The sequence below is a fragment of the Eleutherodactylus coqui genome, chromosome 6 (assembly GCF_035609145.1).
Source record: "Eleutherodactylus coqui strain aEleCoq1 chromosome 6, aEleCoq1.hap1, whole genome shotgun sequence".
NCBI classification, from domain to species: Eukaryota; Metazoa; Chordata; class Amphibia; order Anura; family Eleutherodactylidae; genus Eleutherodactylus; species Eleutherodactylus coqui.
Genome location: NC_089842.1, coordinates 90,978,930 through 90,998,924, shown reverse-complemented (window position 1 = coordinate 90,998,924; position 19,995 = coordinate 90,978,930). Strand labels below are relative to the sequence as shown.

The following is a 19,995-nucleotide window of genomic DNA, read 5'->3' as shown; positions in this document are numbered from 1 at the left end:
GGGGGGGAAGCTCCCTGCAGCCCGGGGGGGGGGGGGGTTCCCTGCAGCCCGGGATGACAGTTCCAGGCTGTTGGCTACCTGCGGGCACTGACAGCATGGAGCTGTCACGTCCCCAGCCAAGAGGGCTTTAATCCATAGAGAATGCATGTTTTTACATCCTCTAGAATTAAAGCCCACTTAGCTAGGACATAAAAAGGCAATGAGGCCATCACTAAAGGGTATACATTTTTGTCAAAAACTAAGACAATGAATTGGGACTAGACACCGCAATGAACTTAGCACTTTGGCACTGAGTCCACTGGGAATCCCTGGAGGTGCAGGTGTATTATTAAGATCATATAAATCCAGCAGAAGGCTAGGGTATGCAATCAACAGCTAGTGGATGAATACAAAGCCCCCCCATCAAAGACTCTTCCACCCAACTATGCTCCACCAGAGGATCATAGTGTGTTACAAAACCATAATTTCGCAACTTGCAATGCTCCTCTGGCATATACTTCGCAAGCTGTTTCCTGGCCCGTTGTTCTTTCTTTTCTCTCGTTTGGGCTCATTAGCGTAAATCTTGTGCCAGTGGTCTCACTGTCCAGAGCTAAGTAGAAAATTGTAGACATTCCATCTGATTCAAGCCAAGGGGTAGTTGGTCCAGGAGTTCCTATCCTGCTCGCAGTACCACATGTGAAAGGGGAACCTGGCTGGTTTTAGGGTACTCCTTACCCAGGTTCGAGGGTAGGGTCCTTACCTTAGCTGTGGGCATAGTCTGAGAGTGTTCCAGTATTTATAATGGAGACAAGGAACTCGCTTTCTTTAAGGGAGCAGATTCGGGATCATCCCTTTGGGCTTTGCTTCCAGGGACATGGCGGGTAGAGGACACGAGGGCCATAATGGGGGTAGAGAAGGGCTTATGGTGTACATTAAATGGAGGGCTCCAAATGCACTAACAAAAATCTTTTATTAGCCTTATATGTGAAGATACCTAAATGACAGTAATCAACACTTCCAAGTAATTGGAGGCTGACAGCTTAAAGCGTTACAAAGTAATTAACAAACATGTCCTTATTTACAAGGGTAGAAATCTGGTGAAAGAAAAACTTTGTTAGTTCCATTCTTTAAAAGATGCCTCAGTTATCGAGGAAGTTAGCCATAGAATCATAGAATTGTAAAATTGGAAGGTCATCTGGCAAACTCCCTGCTCAATGCAGGATTCTCTAAATCATCTCAGACAGATGTCTGTCCAGCCTCTGTTTGAAGACTTCCATTGTAGGAGAACTCAGCACCTCCCATGGCAACCTGTTCCACTCATTGATCACCCTTACTATCAGGAAGTTTTTCTAATATCTAATCTGTGTTTCCTCCATTTCAGTTTCCTTCCATTGCTTCTTGTCTTTCCTTGTGCAAATGATAATAGGGTTGATTCCTCTGCGCTGTTACAGCCCTTTAGATATTGTAGACAGCTATTAAGTCTCCTCTCAGCCTTCTTTTTTGCAAGCTAAACATTCCCAGATCCTTTACCCGTTCCTCATAAGACATGATTTGCAGACCGCTCACCATCCTGGTAATTCTTCTCTGAACTCGCTCCAGTTTGTTGATGCTTTTTTAAATTGGGGTGCCTAGAACTGGACACAGTATTCCAGATGAGGTCTGACTAAGAAAGAGAGGTGGATAATTAGAGGTGGATAAAGTAGAGGTGGGTAATTACCTCACGTGATCTAGACTCTATGCTTCTCTTAATACATCCCAGAATTTGTTTGCCTTTTTTGCTGCTGCATCACATTATTTATTCATGTTCAAGCCTTATTCACACACCGCATATATGCAGCTATTGTGTGTTCAAAAATCACAATCATCTGAAGCATTGGATTCCAATGTATTCATTCAGATGAGTGATTTTTACCTGGCAAAATAGCACATCACGACTGATTTTATATGGCACTTGAAATAATAGGTCTTGCCCTATCTTTTGCCAAGATACGCTGGAGGCTCCCATCGACTTCTAATGGGAGCTGAAAAAAAAGGGATGAGGAAGAAGTTTAGCTGAGTCCAATGCTGGGAAAAGATGACAGCTGGCTCTATTTAAGCATTAGCAGTAATTCTGAAGATTTCTGCCGACGAAAGAATTTCCGTGCAGCAGTGTATTTTTTTTCGCAGTCATAATGAACGAGAAAATGCTAATTAAGATTGGTACAACATGGCTGCTATTCTTCACTTATGCAATTTGTAGCTGGCTTACAGCCATGTGAAGGAGGTCTCACTTTGTGATCCATTAGCATATCCAAGTCTTTTTTTCACATGTGCTGCTTAGCACAATTCCTCCCATTCAGTGTGTGCTTTTTTTTAATTTTCCTTGCCCAGATGTAGAACTTTACATTTCTCCCTGTTTAAGGGGTTGTCCCGCGCCGAAACGTTTTTTTTTTGTTTTTTTTTTCAATAGGCGCGAGACAAACCCGATGCAGGGATAAAAAAAAACAAACGTTCAGTACTTACCCGAATCCCCGCGCTCCGGCGACTTCTTACTTACCTTAGTAAGATGGCCGCCGGGATCTTCACCCACGATGCACCGTGGGTCTTCTCCCATGGTGCACCGTGGGCTCTGTGCGGTCCATTGCCGATTCCAGCCTCCTGATTGGCTGGAATCGGCACACATGACGGGGCGGAGCTACGAGGAGCAGCTCTCCGGCACGAGCGGCCCCATTCAGAAGGGAGAAGACCGGACTGCGCAAGCGCGTCTAATCGGGCGATTAGACGCTGAAATTAGACGGCACCATGGAGACGGGGACGCCAGCAACGGAACAGGTAAGTGAATAACTTCTGTATGGCTCATAATTAATGCACAATGTACATTACAAAGTGCATTAATATGGCCATACAGAAGTGCTTAACCCCACTTTGTTTCGCGGGACAACCCCTTTAAATACTATTCTGTTAGTCACTGTCCACTGTTCAAGCTTGTCTAGATCTTTTTGAATTCTCTCTCTTCTGTAATGTTAGCTATCCCTTCTAGCTTTGTGGTGTTGGCAACTTTGATCAGCTTCCCCTCACTTACCTTATCTAGATTATTCTTAAAAATGTTGAACAACATTGGGTGCAGGAAAGAGCCTTCTGGTTACCCACTTGAGACATTCTTCCAGTTGGATGTGCAGCCAATTATGATCACTTTTTGAGTATGATTATTCAGCTAGTTGTAAATTCAGCTAACAGTTGCCTTGTCAATCCCATATTGTCATTTTTTTAATAAGCATGATATGAGATACTTTTATCGAATGCTTTACTTAAGACAAGATATACTATATTTACTGCATTTCGCTAATCAGCCCAGTGGGTGCTTCTGTCATAGAAGGAGATTAGATTAGTCTGGGATGACTTGTTTGTTAAAAACCTATGCTGGCTCTGGTTAATTACTCCATAATCATCCAAGTACTTGCATACATGCTGTTTAATAGATCTTTCCCTTTATAAAAGTCAAACTCACAGGCCTGTAGTTTCCTGGGTTCATCTTATTCCCTTTTTTTGAAGATTCAGACAACATTTGCCCTTTTCCATTCTTCTGGAACTTTTCTGTTCTCCAGGAATTTTCAAAGATTATGGTGAGTGGTTCAGCAATTAACTTTGCTGCTTCCTTTAGGACGTAATTCATCTAGACCTAGAGACTTGTTTTCATTTAAGTTCGCTAAGTGTTCCCTCACCATTTCTTTGTTTTCCGATGGCCTGCATTATTTTATTCCCCCAGTAGCACAGGGATGATCATTTGATGTTACATTTACTTTTTTGAGAGAAAACAGATACAAAATGGCAATTTTATCCAAATCATTTTTATTAGAATTTAATAATCTTTTCCAGCGCATACACTGATATATAGCTTGCAACTTTCAATTGAAGACAATTCTGAACAATACATGAATCACTTTTGCAATATAATCACTAAATCACATGGTACGTAGTATATGGAAAATAATAGGCATATGCCTTTCAAGGGGAGTTAGCAATAGTACTAACACAATTACAAATGGCAGCACAACAAGGGATTCCATGAAATATTACATTTTTATATAGGATATCTATGGTTGAAGCACTAATTTAATCTTCAAGAAGGTACAGTAGGGCGGCCCTTAGCTATAGGTAATTTTCCGAAAGTTTAAATTTTCCTACTCCCACCCCATAATCCTGTTCCAATCAACAAAAATATGGTCTGTACAAAACTTCAGCTCAGTCGGACAACTGCTAGGCTTCCCTCAAACGCCTTGAAGTTGGAACATAGTATATGCATTAAGCAATGATTAATTCCTATCAAAAGTGGTATACTCTTCTCTATCTCGGTCATTTTTTTTTTTTTTAGAAAAAATTATGTGGACACATCCAGGCAACGCCAGCAATTGTTTAAAAACATACTGAATCAAAATTCCCAAAAGGTAATTCCAAAAAGTTCCTCAAAATTAGGGTTTTGTAATAACGCACATATCTTCTATAAGAAAAAATGCATTTTTATTTGCAATAATAATTTCCATAAAAGCAAAACATAATGAGAAGAACATTAGTTTTTCCTAAGAGAGGATTCAGTAGCAGTTGGGTATTTTTCACGGTCTCCAGCAACGATCTGTAAAACAAATTGTTTCTCAGTTTCATCTCTTATGAGAATGTTGTTGTAGTCATGAATGAGCTTGACATCTTTCTGCAACGTCATTCACAATAACTGTCTTCTCAAGTTTTTTATTTCCACTTTTGTAACTAGGATCATCCTTCCATATTGAAGGGTCTTTGTCTTCAGTTTATTTTCTTTTTCTTCACTTTTGCCTGCTTCCAGCATAACTTGGGCCATATTTGCCCTAACTGCTGTTGGAACATTGTCATCAAATAAGGATAGAGCCACAGTTTGGGGAAAGAAGTACCAGAGATGTTTGGGAAAATTTTTCACAGCAGCCTTACTGATTTCTGGATGAATATCTTGATAATTTATCAGTTGACACATGAATAGGAAATCACAATAAGGTGCTTTAATTGCTTCTAATAACAGAAACCAGGCTGAAATATACACTCGGGCAAAAAAAAAATACATATTGTTCTTGCAGAGTTCTTCAGTTTCAGAAAACTGAAATTGATCTTCAAACAGGTATATCTCGAATACATAAAATGCTTTTGTCATTTACCTAGCATGACTTACAGCTCCTAGTATACGAAACAATGACTCATTCTTTGGAATGCCACCAAGAAAGATCATCATTAACAATTCTCGGTAACGCAGGAAAAGTACTACATGCAACGTTATTGTGCAATGTGCAAATCGCATAGCATAATTCACACATAAGATAATTGTACGTTAAATCAGTTGTAGCGCCACTTTGTTTAGCAATAGCAATGCTAATTAAATTAATGAAAACTCGCATTAATTTCCATTACTAGAGCTTACAAGTGATTATAAAGAAATAACTAAAAAAAAATGTTTGATCTGAAAAAATGAATTTCCAGGTGAAAATTTCAAAACTTCATGGTCAATGAGGGTCGTCTTGCAGTTGTCCGATTGAGCAAAAATTTTGCACAGATCCTTTTTTTGCTGATTGAAACGAGATAGGGGAGTGGGGGCTAAACTTTTAGAAAGTTGAAAAATAAGGGCCACCCTAATGTACCTATTCCTATAACAAGTATTTTCAAAAGTCCAGAGGGGGAGGGGTGATGGGCGTCCACCTTGGAAATCAGGGTATACCAAGTATTTACTCTCGGTTTTAATGTAATATGCCTTTCCCTTATATTGAGGACCCTGAATCTGGTTTATTCCTTTTCTTCCAATTAGATCTTAGGCGTGGCTGAAAAAAAATCCAAGTGTTGTAGTGAGCATAGGGCTATATATTAAAGGAAAGCTTTATTTTGAGATGTAACTGAATCTAGGATTCCATATTTGATAGAACTCAGGTAAATTCTCATTTGTCAGAGCAAATGTTCTTTTTTTATATGTGCAATAGTCAGCTATTATGTCCTGTAATTCTTTGGCATTGGGAGGGACAACGGCACTCCATATTCTTGTCAGGGCACGTTTGGCAGCTAACAAGAAAAGGCATACCCATTTCTGAAACAAAGGGGTATACCTTTGAACTCTAATTGCAAAAGAGCTAGTTTTGGGCTTTTGGGGATTTTGCAATCTGTTACCATTTGGAGGATTTGGAATATTTCATCCCAATAAGCGTGCACTCGCACGTAATCCCAGAGGAAGTGGAGTAAAATCCCCTCTTGTTCACTCCCTCTCCAGCATTTATTGCTCGTATTAGGGAAACTTCACGCCAACCTGGAGGGTGTGTAGTACCACCTAGTTAACACTTTGTAATGAGTTTAAAGCAGGTTTGCACATAGGGTAGATTCAACAACGATATCCATTGATCCGGAGAGAAATTTTCTCCCAAATTCACCAACATTTAGCAAATTAACTTTTTTACTATTCCCTATATCTCCGGAAAAGGAGTTATAACTTATCCTTGTGAACGAACTACGAACTGGGCCCCCGTTAAAGAAGAGAGAGATCAATTTATTGGGGAGCTTACATCCTCCTAGTTGGGAATTTGTTAGGAAATACTTTATCGGACAGTAAGTGTGGAATTCATTAAGAAAAAGACAAAATCTAATCTTAAGAGTATCAAACAGGAAATCAAACAGAGGTCTGTGATGAAACCAATGGCCTGCCTAGCCTATTTGTCAATATATAAGTAAGGGATAAAGTACCGTATATACTCGAGTATTAGCCGACCCGAGTATAAGCCAAGTCAATAAGTTTTACCACAAAAAAACTGGTAAAATCTATTGAATCGAGTATAAGCCTAGCTATACTTGGGTATATACTAGGTAAAAAAACCACAATACTCACCTGTCAGCTGACGTCTGTGTCCCTGGCGCAATCCTCTCTCCAGTGGTGTGGCAAGCTGCTTCAGTCTTCTCCCCGCTGTCATCTCCCTGGCTTAGTTTTGAATGGCTGTGATTGGTTTATCGAGCGCTGGCTGTGATTGGCTGGAATTCGATCCAATCACAGCGCTTCCCCACACAGCGCTGACGGCAGGGATTTCAAAACCAAGCTAGGGAGATGACAGCGGGGAGAAGACTGAAGCAGCTTGCTGCACCACCAGCGAGATCATCATGCCAGGGATAGCATCTAGCCGGGGACACAGACGCCGGCTAAGAGGTGAGTATTGCAGTTTTTTTTTTTACCTCACTCAAGTATAAGTTGAGGGGGGCTTTTTCAGCACCTTTTTTTTTATACTCGAGTATATACAGTAGTTGAGGATCTCCAGGGGCAACTTGATATGTTTCCTGTCTGGATCTTGATTAATTTTGCAGGCACATAAATTCCAGACCTTGGGAGATGTCAACATGGGAGGGGACAAGCCTTGTATATCCAGGTAAGAGGAAAGCTTCAGGTAAAGTATGGTAAGTAATGAGGCTTTAGGAAGGTAATCTAAGGCTCTGTTTCCATTGAGAAGCACTTTTTTAGTACTATCCAGAGCTTGCCTGACCTTAGTGAATACCACCTGATCACTGTGGATCAAACCCGGAAGAAGCTGTAGCAGTCTCAGTGAGAGGATTTTTGAGTAGATTTTTGTGTAGACATTAAAGAGTGATATTGTTCTAAAATTAACTGGGAAGTCGGTCGATTTTCCTGGCTTGGGGATAGCAACAATAGTTGCTTGCAGCATTTCTGTTGGTAAGCTGCCCCTTAGACATAGCTAAATTAAAGGTAAATATGCGGGGCTAAAATATGGGCAAAAATTTTATAATATTCATTTGCAAAGCCATCCGGCTTTAAGAGTTTAATTGTTTTTTCAACCTCCATTACAGAGAGAGGTCTATCTAAAGTCTGAGTCTGATCCTTAACAGCAGGGAGGTGCATTTTTTTGCAGAAAGTCATCAATAATAAGGGAATTTGGCTGGGCGACTGATGAATCATCTTTTAAATTGTATAATTTCACAATTCTAATTCCCAAAGACAAAAAATACCTATAGGTAACATTCCCTGAAATATCAAATAAATACTTTATTATTCAAAAAGACAAAGACAACATCAAATAATATTTAAAATAAAGAGGGAAATGGTGGTAGCAAATGAGATGTGACTAGTAGTCATCAGTTAGTATCATGTGTGTAGTTGTGTATATACACACTAAACCATAGGCCTGGATGGCCAACTTCCAAAAGCCTATGTAAAGATTAGTAAATCAGCACCACCAAACTCTATTAAAACCCAATCTATAGCCACCCTAACATGACCTTGTGGCGTCCTCAGGGGGAACAACAACAGGGGCTATAGTGAGCCGAGCACTGAACTGATAACTCTTAAATAAAAGAGAGGCGGAACATTCTTTCAAGTAGCCAATCTAGACCAGAGACAACATGGCAGCAAAAAGTGATTTGAGAAACTATTGACAGACAGTGAATGGTGTTATAGTTTAACCAATCCTTTATCAATGGCTCCACCAATCATAGTGTGCTGCTAGAGCATGCCCATTGCTGAACAGGCACGGCAGTCTCAATAGAGTGTGTGCAGACACTTAGAAATATAATTGAATGTTGTCCGCACCAACTGAGCATGCCCAGGAAAAAATTATTGAGTGTTGCTCAGTTGATACATGAAAATGAGGAATATTCTGTGTTTGCTAATATAGTCAATTATTCTGTCAGGAGCTATACTGAAGTCCCCCCACAGTACCAGATTTCGATAATTTTGTTCAAAATTGAAATCTGGTCACTGTTCAGGGCATAAATGTTTGCAATTGTAATGGGTTTTTCGTTTAAAGTGCCTGTGACCAGAGTAAAAGCTGTGTGGTTTAGGAACCCAATAAACGGCTGCACAAACCAGCGGGAACAGTTTAAACATAACATGTGTAGTAGAGAATAGAGCAGATCTCTAACAGTTCAGTACTGTGGTACACAGCTCTGTACATCTGCAGCTACACATCTGGAAAGAAAAACATAACCAAAACATAAAACGGAGCAGAAATTACTATCTGCATATTTGATGGAACAAGTAGAAGTTCACCTGGCGGTATTTCGCCTTCACTATAATTTCTTCATGAAGCATTCCAGCACAATGCTATAAGTTAATCTCAATTGGTGGGAAATATCTGGAAGAAATATTTCATGAAAATGGGGAAGAGGCTTGGGGCCAGTCCTTGGGTATTTTCTTGGACCTTATTTCGTTGGTAGATTGTGTTTTTTCCAGAATCAGGATGCCCCAGGATAACAGGAGCTTTCCTCCTTCTTCAGTGGATGATATTATGTGCAAATTATTTTCTTTATGGATGAGCAATTTTGTGAGGAAACCCCATTTATACTGGGTTTTTGCAGATCGTAGTGCTGTTGTAATAGTTCAGAAGGTACTACTGGCTTGAATAGTTGCCTGGGATAAGTCTGCAGATAGTTGAATATCACCATAAGACAGGGCCCCAACTCTTCTTGCCGCAAACATCAGAGCTTCCTTTAAATGGAAGAAATGAATTCTCACTATAACATCACAAGGAGATTTTCTGGGAGAAATTTGGGCTTGGGTAATCTGTGAGCCCTATCTATGATAAACTCCTGATTCTGAGTGTTTGGGAGTGATGAGATTATGAGCTTAGATAGGACTCCTCAGAATTTAATATCGTTGCACCTATTCCTGTCCTCAAGATCTGCCAGTTTATTTCTAATGGAAGTCACCTCTTCAGGGGCATAGTGGGCATTGATTAGACTATTATGTGAGGTAGTGAATTCCTCCATCTTATTTTCAACATGGTCTGTGCACTCATCCAGCTCTTGTATGTTAGAGTTAAAAACAGAGGACAAGTGACTTATATGACTCTGCACAGAGCCGCTCAAGGCCATTATTATATTCTTGATAAAATCCTCTGATGCTAGTTGGTTAGTTGAGGGAACACAATTCACTATTTTTATCCTGTAAACATCCTATGGGATCTTTGACTTTATTTCTTTTTACATACCCCCAAAATCCTTTTTTATTGCTTTTGGGCTCTCTTGCAAGCTTCAATTTATTATTAGCTTTAGCAACACTCGTGGGCCTGAGCCCTTAGATATTTCCCCCGCTTTCCATTTGATAAACATATTTTTCTTCCTTTTTAACATGTGTGCAAGTTCTGTGTTCATCCATCCTGGTCTCTTTAAATGCTTCCCATTCTTCCTTCTTTTAGGGATTCTTAACGATTGTGCTTTGAGAATCTCATTTCACAATATCTCTCAACCTTCTTGGACATTTCTGTTCTTAAGAACATCCAGCCATTGATTCCTTCCTACCCTCTTTCTGAGTCCATTAAAATCTGCTTTTCTGAAATCCAACCTTGAAGTCTACGTCCTCTTAGGTCTTCCTCCCCTTGTAATCCAAAATTCAAGGATAGCATGATCCCTGCCTTCTAAGGTCCCAGCTACCTGTGTAAGTACCCCAGAGTTGGGGTCCCACAGCACCACCATTGCTACCTCATGTAGATGTACGTGTATGTATATATTTAATGGTGGAGAAATCGTGTATTGTGTTAAATGGTTAATAATGGGTTAATGTCTGGTGTTTCTACCACCTAACACTGAATGACTGCAGAATGTAGCCTAGCCTGCTGCAGCTAATGTCAGTCATGCCTAGCTAGCCTGAGATTGGGTATTCAGATTTCCCCTAGCTCAGGATGGGTGAGTCAGGAAGGTATAAAAGTTAGAGAGTGGGTGAGGTTAGGGAGTCTAGTCCTGAAAACTAACCATGGAGGTAGTCTAGTGCTGGAGTCTAGTCTTGAGCCAGTCTAGTCCTGGAAATAGCTATGAGAAGACAGCCAGAGATAGAGACCGGGGGGTTACAAGGAGAATGTCTTAACAAAGTCCTCTAAAGAGAACATCTAAGTGTGAGTACACAAACAACAATACAGGTTATGCTGGAGAGTTAGCACAGGAGAGAGGTAGAGAAGAGAAACAGAAGAGCAAGGGTGGATGAAGCAAGTCAGTAATTAGTCTGCAAAGCATTAGTCAAAGCCAGGGATTAAAGCTGAGAGTGTGTTACTGCAATGTGTTGCCACAGCCCCCCCTGAGCAACTGTTTCCATGCAATGTCTACTAATGTAATTCCAAGTCATCAACTACCTCAAGTCAATGTGATTCAACAGTTACTGCAAGTGAATGTGAATTCTAATTATCATCTGCAAGTTCCATAGTTCCCTTACTCCCCTGTAATAAAGAGTTAAAAAGTACTTTTATCTAAAGATTGTCTGCTGTATTACTTCCCACCATCTGCAACAGCTACACTAAGGTACCACATAACCCGGCAGAAACGTAAGGACTACTACCCCTATTATTGTTTCTTACTCCAACTTTTTATATTTATTATTTTTGCCTGGAACGAGCCACTACCCATAAATAGGCTGGTGTCACAACAAACCACCATCTTACCCTACCCGACTCCGCGGATTGCAGGCTAAAACAACTTCCCCATATTTAGTTTATTGTTTTATTTTATCATTTTTACCACTGGCTGTAATTCAGTCCATAGACACAGTTTCTGCCATCTGCCAGGAGGAGTAGTAGAGCCACTGTGAATACCATCTTATTTTTGCCCCGCTGCTTACACTACCTCCTAGGTCGGGTCGCCGCACCTGTACTTCCTCAACCATTTCCTCTCTGTTGGTAAGAATAATTTCAAGATCGCAGATCCCCTTGTTTTCTCTTCTACCTCTTGGAAGATAAAGTTGTCAGCAAGATTGGATAAGAATTTGTTGGATCCATTACTTTTGCCTGGGATTCCCAACAAATGTCTGGATAGTTAAAATCTCCCATGATCACTATGTCATGCTTTTTTGAGAACTTGGCCATGTAGAAACAGTTCATCCATATCTTCTGTTTGTCTGGGCAGCCTATGGTAATGCCTACAATGCTGTCCTTTCTGTCGTTCTCTCCCTGTATTCTTACCCAAACAGTTTTTATTAAACCACCATATTCTGAAGGTTGAATCTCTGTGGAGATGAATGTTTTCCTAACATATAACACAACACCTCCTCCCCTTTTTTTAGGTTTGTTTCTTATAAATAAGCTTTATCCTTCAAGCCTTGTATTCCAATCATGTGTATCACTCCACCACGTTTCTGTGATGCCTATGACATCATACTTATCTTCCAGTGTTAGGCGCTCCAATTCTCCTTGTTTGTTTCCCATGCTCTGTGCATTTGTGTAGAAACATTTTAGTTTGTGATCGGTGTCTCTTGCTCCTCTACTTTCCTTCTGAATTTGTTGTCTTTGTTCTTTCTTTCCACTTCTAATAGTAAGGTTCTCAGTTGTATTCATTAGCTGTATATTTTTCCATATTGTTCTAGTTTAAAACTTTCCCGATAAGTGTAGCCCGTAGAACTGAAATGTCTTTCTGATATCCGAAACTGAAGCACTTGACAGTTTTCCCTGCAAAACAAATACTCCAACAGAAATAGGGCTCAGTCACACAGGCGTTTTTTGGTCCGATTTGCAGACGCACTTGCGATCTGCAGATATATAGACCCAATGCTTAGCAATGGAATCAGTCACATGGCCGTTTTTTATGCAGATGTGCTGATGATTATATGACACAACGATTCGCAGAACGCATGTAACTCCGTTCTGTGCAAATCAGTGTCCTTGTATATGCGCTCAATGGGGCCGGCGGCAGCAGCGCCGACCCCATTGAGAACATATACTAAAGATTGTTCTCCTCTGAACAGCCGTGGCAGAGAAGAACAATGTTCTCCCATTGAAGTCAATGGAGCCGGCAATACAGCCAGCTCCATTGAAAGCAATGGGCTGCCAGCAAGCACTGTATTAATTTTCAGGTAACGGCTTAAAATATAAACCCTTCCCTGAAAACCATGCAAAAAAGTGTAAAAAATAAAAAATATATATATACTCACCTTTTTGCAGCTGCCGGAGTTCAGCCGCGTCCAGCCGGCAGTTCTCTTGAACTGCTTTCTGTAGTATTCAGCAGGCGGGGATTTAAAATCCCCGCCTGCTGAATGGGCTGCCTCTGGTTGGTCACAGCCCTCAGCTAATCAGAGGCAGCTCTCACTCACCCATTCATGAATGGGTGAGTGAGTGCTGCCTCTGATTGGCTGAGCACTGTGACCAATCAGAGGCAGCTCTCAGCTGTCATTCAATAGCTGAGAGCTGCCTCTGATTGGTCACAGTGCTCAGCCAATCAGAGACAGCACTCATTCACCCATTCATGAATTCATGAATGGGTGAGTGAGAGCTGCCTCTGATTGGCTGAGGGCTGTGACAAATCAGAGGCAGCCCATTCAGCAGGCGGGGATTTTAAATCCCCGCCTGCTGAATACTACAGAATGCAGTTCAGGAGAACTGCCAGCTGGACGCGGCTGAACTCCGGCAGCAAAAAGGTGAGTGTATGTTTTTTTTTATTTTTTAACACTTTTTTGCATGGTTTTCAGGGAAGGGCTTATATTTTAAGCCCTTCCCCAAAAATTAATACAGCGCTTGCCGGCAGCCCATTGCTTTCAATGGAGCCGGCTGTATTGCCGTCTCCATTAAATTCAATGTGCGAACATTGTTCTCCTCTGCCACAGCTGTGGCACAGCTGTGGCAGAGGATAGCGGGCAGCGCTCGTGTGACCAAGCCCTTTCGGCTGATAAATGCTGCTAGCAGCGTTTTTTTCAGCCGTGACGCTGGCCTCGGTCACGTGATTTTTCGGAGCACATCCGTTATGCAATCCTTATATCGCGCGAAAAAATGCCCGTGTGACTGAGCCCTCAGGCTGCAGCAGAGCATGCTTACGCACAAACTCTGTATATGTAGTAAAGGCGTCTCTATGTACTGGGTAAGACGAGAAAAAGATTGCATAACTGGGTGCATTTGCAGTCACATGTCCTATCTTTTGCAGGTGCAATTTTTTTTTTGCGCTTCTAAAAAACAGACATGTGACTTCCTTCATTGGAAAACATTGGCTATAATGGAGACGATTGTTTACTGCACCCATACATGTGCAAAAAATTTGCTCATCTGACTGAGCCATAAAATGTGTGAAATTCCCCAATGAAGTTGCCCATTCAAATCTTCTCAATAGCTGGGTTCTGGTGTTTGCAAAAAGACTGTACATAAGGGTCTGATGCAGGACTCCAGCCTGAAGCAAAAACACATCCTTTTCCTCATATTGCCTAGCAGAAATTGCGTAAGGCACCAAAAACACGTATGCATTCAATGTCTGGACGATTATGTGCTCCCCCGTGGTCAATCAACATGAGCACTGGTTCAGCTAGGGAGACATCATTTGCAAATACAAATTATAGACACGAGTGCAGAATAACAGAAAAATAACGATGTCTTGTACGCTGGTCCTACACGTCATTTTAGCAGTAAACCGTTATACAAATATGTGATTTCTCAGCTTCCAAGGCCTGGAAGGGATCCAAAAATGTCATTGCATCAATGCTGCAGTACTAATAGATATTAACAATAGCGGCTATACTGATTATTGTACATATTAGTGTTGCCAATAACATGTACAAGTACCAGCTGTTATACTGACATGCCATATATCAGCACCAGGGAGTATATAAATCACTGATAATGACCATGTGTCACTGTGCTTCTTTTACTGATCCTATGGGGCTATATTATTATTCTGTAAAGGATAAACTGTTCACATGATAAATACTCAGTGAAGCCTCCGGTATCTGTTAACAGCTAATCAGAGGCCATATCTCCAAAGATCGTTAGGAAATGGAAGCTGAAGTCTGATGGGCTTTAACGTGCAATTAGGACAACATTTCTACGAGACAATTTTCATAAATGATGTTCAGTAAGGAAGAAATAGAAAGTGATACTCACCATAGACGGTCAGGTACACAAATATGTTGTGTGCTGCCATCACTGTCTGTATCATCACTGTATAGTTCCCCCCATCTCTGATCTGAAGATCTTTGATCCGTAATGATCCGTTACTGAAAGCTGTGATCCTAGGATTGTACTGAGGTCCAGTAATTGTAGGGTTACTACTACCAGAAATGTATGTCAGGATCGCATACTGAGAATTTCTATTTGGTCCTTTAAACCAGATAAAATTGACAATTTCCTCAGTAATCCCAGTAACTCTCAGGATGACGGCTCCATTAATAACTGGATACTGAGGGATCAGCTGGATGCTCCCCTGTCCGCTGGTCACATCCACTGCCAGGCCGAGGAGAACTACAAGAGAAAAGACCATCAGATTCTTAGTACTTTTATATTGACTTCCGATAAAACACTCACTGCCGTTACATCTGTATGAAGGATTCTGCCCCCCCCCCCTTCCCCGCTCTGTCAGAATTTACTGTTAAGAAAATCATTAATCCAGACTGGGTCCCTTTGGACTGCGGCCTATTCATGGCCTTTATGCAATTTTGAGAACGATGACGTTTTAACTGTTCCATTGGTGTAACCATTTGGGGGCTTGTAATTATGGGAAGAGTTGTATGTTTTCATGATAGCATACAAGAAAGAAGGTCAACTGTTTGTTTGTTACATAAGGTCATTATAACAGATTATAGTTGAACAATGCTTTACAACAAAAAAATTTTTTTTACAAGTTTCAGGGGGAGGTGGGGGTGGGTAGGAGCGGAGAGGGAAAACGTTTGGGGGGGGGGAGCATCTTTTGTGTTTATGTCCGAATGCGCCATACATCTAGGGCTATATATGCCTTGTTCACGCCTTCTATATCTTTTGGAAGAGAGAGTTACGACAAAAGATTTAGGCTGCTCTGTTGTGTGTGGAGCTAGTGTTTTGCTCTGTCCTAGTTTTAATTAGGCTGTGTAATTGAATTTTCTGGCCAGCGCTCCCACGTTTTCTTAAATTGTTCGTGTGTCCTGCTTGACCAGCTTGTTAGCTCTTCAATAGAGATGAGCGAACGCGTTCGTCCGAGCTTGATATTCGTGCGAATATTAGGGTGTTCGGGATGTTCGTTATTCGTGACGAACACCATGCGGTGTTCTGGTTACTTTCACTTCCTTCCCTGAGACGTTAGCGCGCTTTTCTGGCCAATTGAAAGACAGGGAAGGCATTACAACTTCCCCCTGCAACGTTTAAGCCCTATACCACCCCCCTGCTGTGAGTGGCTGGCGAGATCAGGTGTTCGCCTAATATAAAAGTCGGCCCCTCCCGCGGCTCGCCTCAGATGCGGTGTGAGTTAGATGAGGGACAGTGCTGTTTATACCGGAGCTGCTGTAGGGAAAGAATTGGTAGTTAGTGTAGGCTTCAAGACCCCCCAAAGGTCCTTATTAGGGCCACTGATAGCTGTGTGTTGGCTGCTGTTAGCAGTGGCATTTTTTTTTCTTTCTCAAAATCGGCTCTGCAGAGCGTTGCACCTGGCATTAGGGACAGAAGTGCTGCATAGGCAGGGAGAGTGTTAGGAGTGAGTGTAGCCTTCAAGAACCTCAACGGTCCTTTCTAGGGCCATATTTATCCGTGTGCAGTACTGTCCAGGCTGCTGTTGGCTGTGCTGCATTTTTTTTGGGCTTCTCAAAATCGCCTCTGCAGAGCATTGCACCCTCCATTGATACTGCAGGGAAAGAATTGTATAGGCAGGGCCACAACACAGTTATTATTCATAGAATATACGCAGTGCTGCCTGTTGGTGGGAAAAAACTGAAAAGAAATCTATTTGTCCAGCCTGTGTCCGTCCTTACGCCTGTGTAGACGTGTGAGCTGCGTGAAAAACATTGCTAAATCATACGCAGCCAGCTACGCTTTACTGCTGGGTTCGCCATTTGCTTTCCTTAATTGGGGAAAAAAATACCTGCTCTCCAAGAGTTATAATAACTCTGCTACCCTCACGTTCTGTGACACATAAGCAGGGACACAGCGCAGTTATTAAACTTCGCAGGTTCATTGAATATACGCAGTGCTGCCTGTTGGTGGGAAAAAACTGAAAACAAATCTATTTGTCCAGCCTGTGTCCGTCCTTACGCCTGTGTAGACGTGTGAGCTGCGTGAAAAACATTGCTAAATCATACGCAGCCAGCTACGCTTTACTGCTGGGTTCGCCATTTGCTTTCCTTAATTGGGAAAAAAAATACCTGCTCTCCAAGAGTTATAATAACTCTGCTACCCTCACGTTCTGTGACACATAAGCAGGGACACAGCGCAGTTATTAAACTTCGCAGGTTCATTGAATATACGCAGTGCTGCCTGTTGGTGGGAAAAAACTGAAAAGAAATCTATTTGTCCAGCCTGTGTCCGTCCTTACGCCTGTGTAGACGTGTGAGCTGCGTGAAAAACATTGCTAAATCATACGCAGCCAGCTACGCTTTACTGCTGGGTTCGCCATTTGCTTTCCTTAATTGGGGAAAAAAATACCTGCTCTCCAAGAGTTATAATAACTCTGCTACCCTCACGTTCTGTGACACATAAGCAGGGACACAGCGCAGTTATTAAACTTCGCAGGTTCATTGAATATACGCAGTGCTGCCTGTTGGTGGGAAAAAACTGAAAACAAATCTATTTGTCCAGCCTGTGTCCGTCCTTACGCCTGTGTAGACGTGTGAGCTGCGTGAAAAACATTGCTAAATCATACGCAGCCAGCTACGCTTTACTGCTGGGTTCGCCATTTGCTTTCCTTAATTGGGAAAAAAAATACCTGCTCTCCAAGAGTTATAATAACTCTGCTACCCTCACGTTCTGTGACACATAAGCAGGGACACAGCGCAGTTATTAAACTTCGCAGGTTCATTGAATATACGCAGTGCTGCCTGTTGGTGGGAAAAAACTGAAAACAAATCTATTTGTCCAGCCTGTGTCCGTCCTTACGCCTGTGGAGACGTGTGAGCTGCGTGAAAAACATTGCTAAATCATACGCAGCCAGCTACGCTTTACTGCTGGGTTCGCCATTTGCTTTCCTTAATTGGGAAAAAAAATACCTGCTCTCCAAGAGTTATAATAACTCTGCTACCCTCACGTTCTGTGACACATAAGCAGGGACACAGCGCAGTTATTAAACTTCGCAGGTTCATTGAATATACGCAGTGCTGCCTGTTGGTGGGAAAAAACTGAAAAGAAATCTATTTGTCCAGCCTGTGTCCGTCCTTACGCCTGTGTAGACGTGTGAGCTGCGTGAAAAACATTGCTAAATCATACGCAGCCAGCTACGCTTTACTGCTGGGTTCGCCATTTGCTTTCCTTAATTGGGGAAAAAAATACCTGCTCTCCAAGAGTTATAATAACTCTGCTACCCTCACGTTCTGTGACACATAAGCAGGGACACAGCGCAGTTATTAAACTTCGCAGGTTCATTGAATATACGCAGTGCTGCCTGTTGGTGGGAAAAAACTGAAAACAAATCTATTTGTCCAGCCTGTGTCCGTCCTTACGCCTGTGTAGACGTGTGAGCTGCGTGAAAAACATTGCTAAATCATACGCAGCCAGCTACGCTTTACTGCTGGGTTCGCCATTTGCTTTCCTTAATTGGGGAAAAAAATACCTGCTCTCCAAGAGTTATAATAACTCTGCTACCCTCACGTTCTGTGACACATAAGCAGGGACACAGCGCAGTTATTAAACTTCGCAGGTTCATTGAATATACGCAGTGCTGCCTGTTGGTGGGAAAAAACTGAAAACAAATCTATTTGTCCAGCCTGTGTCCGTCCTTACGCCTGTGGAGACGTGTGAGCTGCGTGAAAAACATTGCTAAATCATACGCAGCCAGCTACGCTTTACTGCTGGGTTCGCCATTTGCTTTCCTTAATTGGGAAAAAAAATACCTGCTCTCCAAGAGTTATAATAACTCTGCTACCCTCACGTTCTGTGACACATAAGCAGGGACACAGCGCAGTTATTAAACTTCGCAGGTTCATTGAATATACGCAGTGCTGCCTGTTGGTGGGAAAAAACTGAAAACAAATCTATTTGTCCAGCCTGTGTCCGTCCTTACGCCTGTGGAGACGTGTGAGCTGCGTGAAAAACATTGCTAAATCATACGCAGCCAGCTACGCTTTACTGCTGGGTTCGCCATTTGCTTTCCTTAATTGGGAAAAAAAATACCTGCTCTGCCACAGTTAATAACTCTGCTACCCTCACGTTCTGTGACACATAAGCAGGGACACAGCACAGTTATTAAACTTAGATAATTCATTCACTAGAGGCAGTGGGGCCTTTCGTTTTCCAAAAAGGGCAAAAATTATATTTGGCCTGCAGTCTTGCGCCAATTTATTTCCTGCCTGGGAAATCTAATCACTGGTAATACAGCATGCTGAGGGGTAGGGGTAAGCCTAGAGGACGTGGACGTGGACGTGGCCGAGGACGCGGAGGGCCAAGTCAGGGTGTGGGCACAGGCCAAGCTCCTGATCCAGGTGTGTCGCAGCCGACTGCTGCGCGATTAGGAGAGAGGCACGTTTCTGGCGTCCCCACATTCATCGCCCAATTAATGGGTCCACGCGGGAGACGGTTATTAGAAAATGAGCAGTGTGAGCAGGTCCTGTCCTGGATGGCAGAAAGTGCTTCGAGCAACCTATCGTCTACCCGCAGTTCTGCGCCGTCCACTGCTGCCAATCCGAATCCTCTGTCTGCTGCTCCTCCTTCCTCCCAGCCTCCTCACTCCACTACAATAACACCTGCTCAGGAGCGGGAGCACTCCCAGGAACTGTTCTCGGGCCCCTGCTTAGATTGGGCAGCAGCGGTTCCTCTCCCACCAGAGGAGTTTATCGTCACTGATGCCCAACCATTCGAAAGTTCCCGGGGTCCGGGGGAAGAGGCTGGGGACTTCCGCCAACTGTCTCAACAACTTTCTGTGGGTGAGGAGGACGATGACGATCAGACACAGTTGTCTTGCAGTGAGGTAGTAGTAAGGGCAGTAAGTCCCAGGGAGCAGCGCACAGAGGATTCGGAGGAAGAGCAGCAGGACGATGAGGTGACTGACCCCACCTGGTGTGCAACGCTTACTCAGGAGGACAGGTCTTCAGAGGGGGAGTCAAGGGCATCAGCAGGGCAGGTTGCAAGAGGCAGTGCAGTGGCCAGGGGTAGAGGCAGGGCCAGACCGAATAATCCACCAAGTGTTTCCCAA

General features: G+C 42.5%; 1 protein-coding gene across 1 annotated transcript in view; it reads right to left on the bottom strand.

Moving 5' to 3' along the window:
* LOC136631391 (carcinoembryonic antigen-related cell adhesion molecule 8-like) overlaps positions 1–19,995 on the bottom strand; it is a 124,716-nt gene that overhangs the window by 83,176 nt on the left and 21,545 nt on the right. Inside the window, exon 2 of the mRNA XM_066605670.1 lies at positions 14,796–15,152. Coding sequence (XP_066461767.1) covers positions 14,796–15,152 — 357 coding nt within the window. The remainder of the gene's footprint in view (positions 1–14,795; positions 15,153–19,995) is intronic.